The sequence below is a fragment of the Solanum dulcamara genome, chromosome 12 (assembly GCF_947179165.1).
Source record: "Solanum dulcamara chromosome 12, daSolDulc1.2, whole genome shotgun sequence".
Taxonomy (NCBI): Eukaryota; Viridiplantae; Streptophyta; class Magnoliopsida; order Solanales; family Solanaceae; genus Solanum; species Solanum dulcamara.
In genome coordinates, this window is record NC_077248.1 from 22,663,190 (window position 1) to 22,672,876 (window position 9,687).

Consider the following 9,687-nt stretch of genomic DNA (forward strand, 5'->3'; position numbering starts at 1 on the left):
AAATTAGCTACATGTTTGAAGGAGAAAAAAGACGAGCAAAATTGAGACAAGAAGAAGGGAGGTGAACAAAATCTGACAGAGAAAGGAGAAAGGCGAGAGAGATACAATTGATTGTATATCTGATCAATTGTAAGACCCCGGAAGTTGGAAAATTAAAAACCAAGAAAATTTCCTCGAAGTTGACTGTCCTCAGAGTTACAAGTCACTTTACGACTCGCAACCATCTCTATGACTCGTAGGAATGAGTCGTAGAGGGAGCCCTTGGACTTTTTCAGGACCAAAGCTCAAGAGAGGTCCTACGATTCAACATTACGACTCGTAGTCCATTCGATGAATCATAAAATTGAGTCATAACAAAACTTCAGAGGCTCGTATTTTACAGGTTTACATACCTTGCAGGACGAGTGATGTTTACCACTTGTAATTCAGTTGACGAGTCGTATAGGGAAGAATTAGATTAAAATTAAGGTCCTTTTAGGACCTGCACGACGACTCAAGTCTATGAGTCGCAGACTTTAGGATGAGTCGTAGAACATAACTCATAGTCCAAATCTGAGTTTAATGAAGGGCAATTTTGTCTTTTTCCAAAGTTCGATTCAATGTATCTAGACACTATTATGGCCAAGTGCAAGCCTTTAACTATCCAAACCCCTTGAAATTCCCTCTATTCTAAATCATTCTTCAAATATTTTCCTAACGCAAGATCACAAATTCTCTCAAGCCCTCCTTCAAATTTCAAGCTAGGGTTTCAAGTTCATCAAGGTTCTTCCTCAAATTTGAGTTGATTTCACCAAGGTATGTGGGGATTGATCCATGGGTTCCTTTCACCCATGGATTTCCACGGTTTCTTCAAGGTTTTCTTCAAATTTCAATTGTCTAATTAACCCTAGTTTTGATGAATTATATTGGGTTGTTTTAATTTTATTTTAGATGTTATCAATGATCAATATAAGCATGTTTCCACATAAATTGCGTGATTTCAACTTGAATGATTAATTTCCATGCATAAAGTTACTTTCAATTATGATTATGAGATTCAGTGATGATTTGCATGAGTTAGATTATGAGTTCAACGATTTTCAAAGAAAAGCTTGTATGAATGAAGTTGAGATTCATGAATTAATAATGAAAGTTATGATGATGATAAATTATGATCCAAGAAAGTCATTATGGTGTGATAAGTAGAATTCTCACACAATCATGTTTAGATGGTGGTAAGGATAATTCTCACCGAAGTTTATGGATTTTTAAGAATCACTAAAGTTAATGAGCTATTCTAATGATTATTTTCATAATCAAGTTAATGATGATGTTTCTATGATTTAATGATTTTCGTTGGGATATTGACTAAGAACCGAGATGACTTGTAGGTGGGGTTCAATCCGGTAACGTAGTTAGTTACCCAAGGGAATTCTAGTAGCAACCTAAATTCCCAAACTACGTTGCCCCTGTAAGTTGCCTTCATGGCTTAGTTAGTGGATCTATATATAGCTCTTGAGTTAAACGTTGTTCTCATGGGGTCTACCTTGAAAAGTAGCCTCTCTCTTCTCGATTTGGGAGTTACATCAAATTTCATGCTGTAACTCGCATGGTCTTAAGATGTCGATTAAAGATCTTATCCCACACAAGTTAAATGTAAAGATATGAGATTTACTATGAAGTTTTATGATGAATTGACCATAAGTTTTCATGATATTTCAAATTGCTTTTAAGTTATTCATGCTCATTACGATTGGTTATGCATTTTATGCCATATTGTTCATGTTCTATTACTTGTTCATGCATAAATTACATACTTAGTACCATATATGTACTAACACATATTTTGCCTACATTGTCTCATAATTGTCACGACCCAACTATGTAGGCCGTGCTTAGTACCCAAGATGGACACTTGTATATACAATTGTGAGCTATATGATCAATCCACAACTAAACATAATATGGAACCTATAAAGACCCAAAACCTAATCTCAAAATTTTTGCATAAATATACATATCAGGCAACCTGTCTCCTGAGGAGTCACAACTATCAATGGGTAACACAGCACATAAGCCGACGAGGCAGTCATAGCATGTGCAAACATTCCACTACATATATATATATGCACCGACAAGGTTGCCACAACATAATATCTCAAAATATACATCTACATGCAAGCCGATAAGGCTGCCACTATGTATGGGAACGTCCCAAAATAAGTTATGCTAACACAACCGAACAACATCCATATAAAACTTACACATATGTCTACAGACCTCTAAGAGTACTAACAGTAGCATATGATAGGACAGGGTCCCACCGTACCCCTGGATAAACAAAGATATACATCAAAAGGATCTGTACCAAAAGTCTAGGCTCCGAGACAATGGAGCACTCCAAAATAGCTGAATGAAAATCCTAAGCTGGCGTATCTCAAAACGAGTATTTGTACCTGCGAGCATGAAACACAACCCCCCTCCCCGAAGGAAGAGGGTCAGTACAAGAAATGTACTGAGTATATAAAACATGAAATATAGTAAAAAAGATCATTACTAAAGTAGAGAGTCCAAGAGACAAGTATGATAATCAAGAACTCACTGTACCTGTGCCTTACGGAACAAATAATGCATATCATTGTCATATACCGTATCCAACCCATTATGGAACTCAGTGCCATAATCATATCATTACATATATATACCGTACCCAACCCTCTGGTAAGGAACTTGGTGGATAAAGTCATATACACGTATACCATACCCTGCCCATCATGGGACTTAGTGAATGATGTAGCAAAAAATGTGCATGATAACATACCCGACTTAGGACTCGGTGAAAGATAAAATGACAATATGCACGAGTAGAGTAGTGAGTAACCATATATATTTAGATCATCATTCGAAACTCAATAGATAAGTAGGCTAATTAATACTTGAGTATCAAGGCGATAGTCATGTTCAGTACTCTTTGAATGTCCTTATGAACTATATTAAATAAATCTTTAGGGATCATAGACACGTATCAAGATAACACGAGAAAACTTATAAAAGTTAATGACATTAATCATTATAGAGTCTTTAAGAATAGGGACTTTCACATACCAACTACTGTCCAATGTATAGAAGACTCAAGGGCAGTAGCTCAACTACTTTAAGAGTTTTAACATCCCGAAGTAAATAAAAATCATGAATCATACTCAGAACCTATGAATGGAATTACCCTAAAGCTCATATCATATATCACTTATATCTAAGACATGCCAAAAGAAATAAGGGATAACCTTACATACCTTTAGGGTTTATTGGAAACACAATATTTATATGCTGCCCAATAGTGTCTCAACCTGTATTAAGATGTCAAAAACGATGGTTAAACTATGGGAAGATTCAAAATGCATTCTAACATTAGTAACTCCTTTCTAGAAATTAGACGACATTTCCCTTATATTCAAACCAACCACACAATGACTAAGCCAATATCAACAATCACACGTTCAAGTGCTATATCAAAGTTAGCCAAGGCAAGATTCAAGAATATTTTGGGACAACCCACACAATATTCCAAATCAGTCCACACATTCTGACGTTCCATAATCTTTAACATAACGACTATGACATATTCAAGTTACTCTTAATAATCTATAGCCACAACACTTCATCAAATGACCTTATAATAGTCCAACAATTACAACAACACTATAGCCTTAGCTACTCTTAGTCCTTCAATTCTACAAGAATTTAGTCCTCCAACTCAACAAGAACAACAACACAACCAAACGAGATCATTCTCAATACAATACAATTATAACTTTAAATATCAAATTCCCTCACTTTTAACACATAATCCATAACAATAATAGCAACAACAACAATCAACCCAATCTAATTTAAGCAGCTCTAATTCTGTCTATTTTAATATCAACACTAATCATGGAGTTTTCTTACTTCCAATTCCATTTAATTCAAGTTAATCTCTTCATTACTACATCATTAGCTTTAAATTTTATTAGAAAAGTAGAAACCTTGCCTCAAATTTAATTTGGGCAGATTCCATAATGACTTGCACCATTTGCACCATTTCATCTTCTTCAACTTGAATTCCTAACCTTGCTGCTCCTTTTAGTACTTAGAACACCTTGGATATTAATAAATTTTCTCAAGAACGTGAATTACTCAAGGGCAGCCATGGCCGTGAGCTTGGCAACCATGGTTGTTCATACTTCCTTCTCTAATTTAAGGTAAATTTTAGCAATCTAATGGGGATGAAAAGAGTTGGCCATGAGCTTCAAAGGATGCTACCATGGTCGTGACTCTATCTCTACTTGGTGAAGATGAGAACTTCTCTCTCTAATTCATTATTGTTAAAGATAAATTCTAAAGTGTATGACTAATATTAGTCATCAATTCAAGTTATATAGGCTGCCTATATTAATGACACATGTCCAACCATAATGATATGTGTCCCACTCAACCAACCACCAATCAGATTTAACCATATTTTATGGGATCCACTTAGTGGTCTAATTAAGTTAATTAATCACTAATCCCCACTTAATAATATAATATGGTTAATTAATCCCTAGTCTCCATTAATATTTCTATACCAAATAATATTTATAAGCATTCGTACTCTTAATTAAAATCAGGGATTAAAAGTCTCTATCTCATATCTCAAAATGATTTTGTCCTTAAACTTATCTCGATTAGCGTAAAATATTCTAACATTCAAAAACATGGGGTATAACATATTTCTCCCCTTTAGAACATTCATCCTCGAAAGTTAAACAAATCCTAGAAGATCTTACAAAGATTTCGGGGAAATCTCTTTTATTGCTACAACATATAGTTTGATCTATCAATCCATGTAGTCAGTTTAAGAGTTTAGATTACCTGTAGGCGTAGGGAAAAAGTACGGATATTTATTTTTCATCTTTTTTTTTCCAGCTTCCCAGGTCATCTCTTTCCGATTATTATTTTGCCATAATACCTTAACGGAAGATATGTCCTTAGTACGCAACTTTCTCACTTGACGATCAAGTATAGCTATAGGTTGCTCCCCATAGGAAAACCCCTCCGTCAGTTGGATATCATCCACAGAAAATACTCTATAAGGGTCGCCTATACATTTGCGAAGCATCGATACGTGGAAGACGGGATATACGACCTCCAAATTAGATGGTAGGTCCAACTCATAGGCAACCTTGCCTACCCTATGAATGATCTGATAAGGGCTAATGTACCTCAGATTAAGCTTCCCTTTCTTGTCGAATCTCATTACATTTTTTATGGGTGACACCTTCAAGAACTCCCAATCATCAACCTGAAACTCTAAGGGTTAACATCGATTATCTGCATATGATTTCTGTCGACTCTGAGCTGCTAATAGCCTCTCCTAAATGAGCTTCACTTTATTAATAGCTTGCTTAATCATGTTTGGGAATATTAGTTTAGTCTCACCAACATCAAACTAACCAATAGGTGACCTACACTTCCTGCCATACAAAGCCTTGTATGGTGCCATTTGGATACTAGAATAGTAGCTATTATTATAAGCAAACTCAATAAGTGGCAAATAATTGTCCCAGCTACCTTTGAAGTTAATAATACAGGCCTACAACATATCTTCTAGCGTCTGAATAGTACGCTCGACTTATCCGTCAGTATGAGGGTGAAATGTTGTGCTAAGACTCACTTGTGTCCCCAATCCTTTTTGGAATGATCTCCAGAAGTTAGATGTAAACTGAGATCCTCTGTCCAATATAATAGATATGGGGACCCCGTAAAGTCTTACTATCTCCTTGATATATAACTTCGCATAGTCCTCAACTGAATATGTAGTCCTAACTGAAAGAAAATGGGGTGATTTTATCAGCCTATCTACAATAACCCATATGGAATCATACTTCTGTGAAGTGCGAGGTAAGCTTGTAATAAAGTCTATATTAATTGCTTTCCATTTCCAAGTCGGGATTTCCATCTCCTTTAATAGTCCACCAGGCTTTTGATGCTCGATCTTAACCTATTGATAATTCGGGCACTGGGCTACGAACTCTGCTATGTCCTTCTTCAGGCCATCCCACAATTTAAACATCTGAGGTCATGATACATCTTTGTTGACCCTAGATGAATAGAACAACGAGCATAGTATGCCTCTTCCATAACCTATTGTCGTAGCCCTATAATCTTAGGCACATATAATCTACCCTTATATCTTAGCACTCCATCAGGTGTGATCTCGAATGGGGTCTTCTCCTTTTGAAGGGACGTATCCCTATACTGTGCCAGAATAGGGTTCTCATTCTGGTGTCTCTTTACCTTTTCCATGATAGTGGATTCAACGATTCCTTGAACAGAAACTCCACCATCATCGGAATCAACCAAACAGACTCCAAGGTTAGCTAACTAAAAAATTTCATGGACTATCTCTTTTTGCTCTGGTTGTACATCTGCCAAACTACCCATAGATTTACGGCTGAGTGCATATGCTACAATATTTACTTTTCTTGGGTGGTATAGAATGTCAACATCATAATCCTTTAGTAACTCTAGCCACCTTCTCTACTGCAAATTCAACTCTTTGTTCTTAAAGATATATTGGAGACTTTTGTGATCCGTGTAAATATCAACATGCACGCCATATAGATAATGCCTCTACATTTTCAAAGCATGAATTACTACTGCTAACTCTAAATGATGAGTAGGATAATTTCTTTTATTCTTTCTGAGCTGTCGGGAGGCATAGGCTATAACTCTACCATGTTGCATCAATACATAACCTAATCCGACATCGGAAGTATCACAATAAATGACATAGCCATCTGATCTTTCAAGATGAGTTAGAAATGAGGCCGTAGTCAACTTATCTTTCAGCAATTGAAAGCTTTATTCACAAGCATCGGTCCACTGGAACTTAGTTGCCTTCTGAGTTAGCCTTGTTAAAGGTACTGAAGTCGAAGCAAACTTCTCTATAAATCTCTTGTAATATCCTGCTAGCCCCAGAAAACTACGTACCTCAGTAGGTGTAGTAGGTCTAGGCCAAGTCTTTACGACCTTAATATTCTATGTATCTAGTCGAATACCATCAGCTTCTATGATATGCCCCAAGAATGTTACTGAAGTCAACCAGAATTCACATTTAGAGAACTTGGCATACAACTTCTCGCGCTGGAGCACTCGAAGTACCACCCTCAAATGATCTGCATGCTCCTCTTTTGATAGTGAATAGACCAGAATATCATCAATAAATACAATCACGAATAAGTCTAGGAATGGCTTGAACACTTGGTTCATTAGATCCATAAACACTGCTGGAGAATTGGTCAGCCCAAAAGACATCACCCTAAAGTCATAATGCCTGTATCGGATCTTGAATGTAGTCTTTGGAATATCTGCCTCCTTTACCCGTACCTGGTGATAGCCGGACCCTAAGTCTATCTTTGAAAAACACTTAACACCATGCAACTGGTCAAATAAATCATCAATCCTGGGGAGGGGATATCTATTCTTTATTGTCGCCTTGTTCAGCTGCCTATAATCAATACACATTCGCAGCGATCTATCTTTCTTTCTCACGAATAGTACCGGTGCTCCCCAAGGTGAGATGCTGGGCCTAATAAAGCCCTTTTCTAACAAGTCTTTCAGTTTCCCTTTCAACTTTTTTAGCTCTGCGGGTGCCATTCTATAGGGAGAAATAGATATGGGATGAGTATCTGGTAATACATCTATGGTGAACTCTATCTCCCGCTTAGGAGGAAGACTTGGAAGTTCATCTGGAAATTCATTAACTACCAGAACTGACTGAAGAGTTGGTACTTCTACTTCTAAGATATGCACACGAACCAGATGATAACTATAACCCTTTCTAACCATTTTCCTTGCCTTGAGGTATGAAATAAATTTACCTCTCGGTGATGCCGTATTCCCCAGCCACTATATGATTAGTTCTCCTGGAACTGAAACTAAACTATCTTGTTTCTACAATCAACATTAGCATAATAAGAAACTAACCAGTCCATAACCGTAATAGCATCAAACTCAGTCACATCTAACTCTATCAAATCTACCAAGGTATGACGACTATATATATCCATCGAATAATTTTTATATACTTGCTTTGCTATAACAGAGTCTACTATCGGTGTAGCTACCTTAAATAGTTCTATTAATTCAGGTTTTATTCCTATTCTATTAGCAACAAAGGGAGCTATATATGATAAGGTGGAGTTTGGATCTATTAATGCATATATGTCCCGAGAGAAAATCGATAATATACCTGTAACCACGTTTGGTGACGCCTCCTGGTCCTGTCTACTAACCAAGGCATATATGCGGTTCGAAGTACCGCTAGAATTAGAAGCTCCACCATGGCCTCTACCACAACCTCCTGGTGTCTGAATACCTTACCTCATAGGGCATATAACCACAGAAGAAGATGAACCAACAACTGAACTAGTAGGCTGAGCTGCACCACCTGGACTACCCCCGAATGTACACTCCCTCATAATATGGCCTTGACGGCCGCAATTAAAGCAAGCACCTATAGAAAAATGATATTTCCCAAAATAAGGCCTACCACAATGAGAAGATCGAGGCAAAGGTGGCCTCAACTGGCGCGACCCCCTGTTCATCTGTGAACCTGAAACCCTAGAGCTCTGATCGGCTCTTGAATACCCTGTACTATTGGATCTCCTACCTGTGAACTATAGAGGTGCACTCTAGGCTGATTGAGAAGGATATCTATTGTACTGCTGAGGCTGCCCACCTCAAAACTCACTAGAATACCCAATTGATCTAGCTCTTTTATGCTGGCCTCTGTCATGATCCCTATCGGGATGACGCCCTCTGTGACGCTCCTCTACCCCTTATGCATATGCCTCTACCTGAGCAATATCCATACCTAGATGATATGCCATTACCATACAACTATCAACCAAATAATGATAAAGCCCCATCATATAATGATGCACTCTATCAGCCATATCGGCCACAATAGTAGGCGCATGTCTCACTAATGAATCAAACTCAAGGCTATAATCTCGAACACTCCTGCCATCCTGCCTCAAATGCAAGAATCTATCAACTCTGGTTTGATTTATCTCTAGAGGTAGAAAATGGCAAAGGAAGGCCTCTATAAACTTATCCCATATGCTGGAGGAGCACTCTCACCCCTAGACAACTCCCAAGACTCATACCAATTAACAACTATATCATACAACTGATATGAAGCTAACTCAACAGACTCAGTTTCAAAAGCTGTAATTATCCTCAGCGTATGCTGTATCTGCTGAATAAACTCATGTGAATCTTCCACGGGCTTTGACCCATAGAACTCTGGGGGATTATAAGTCAAGAAGTCATGATCCCTTAAAATATCATGTCTATCCGCATAGTCAACCCCTAATCCATGCTTGCGAGCCTGCCCTGCCGCTAATCTGGTCAGTAACTGAACTGCGTCTCTCATGGACATATCCTCTGCCCCTGGCTGGGGAGATGGAGTCTCAAGTACTGGGGCCTCAAGAGTTGGCGGTGGAGCCGCCCCCTAATCTGCAGCAGCTGCTGCTCTAAGCTCCTCTAGAGGTGGTGGTGTAGTAGAGCTCATTGACTGAAGTATAATCTTGGGTATGGACTGGGAATGGGCCCTAGTAACTCTATAAGTTTGACTAGCCTCTTCTGCTACTGATTTTTCCTTCTGGGCAACTGTCGCTT

At 38.0% G+C, this 9,687-nt stretch overlaps 1 protein-coding gene across 1 annotated transcript; it reads right to left on the minus strand.

Annotated features, from left to right (window-relative positions):
• Positions 1-8,381: 8,381 nt before the first annotated feature.
• LOC129875683 (uncharacterized) lies at positions 8,382-9,448 on the minus strand. Its single transcript, XM_055950953.1, has 2 exons — positions 9,118-9,448; positions 8,382-8,674 (listed from the first exon to the last, which is right to left on the minus strand). The coding sequence occupies exons 1-2, from the start codon at positions 9,446-9,448 to the stop codon at positions 8,382-8,384; spliced, it is 624 nt and encodes a 207-aa protein (XP_055806928.1).
• Between the last annotated feature and the right edge of the window lie 239 nt (positions 9,449-9,687).

Excerpts from the sequence above, each read along its gene's own strand:
- LOC129875683 (XM_055950953.1), bottom strand. The coding sequence starts at position 9,448 with ATGTCCATGAGAGACGCAGTTCAGTTACTGACCAGATTAGCGGCAGGG. Across the intron at positions 8,675-9,117 it reads TCCTCCAGCATATGGGATAA|GTAGGAGATCCAATAGTACA; the intron begins GTTTATAGAGGC and ends TATAGTTCACAG.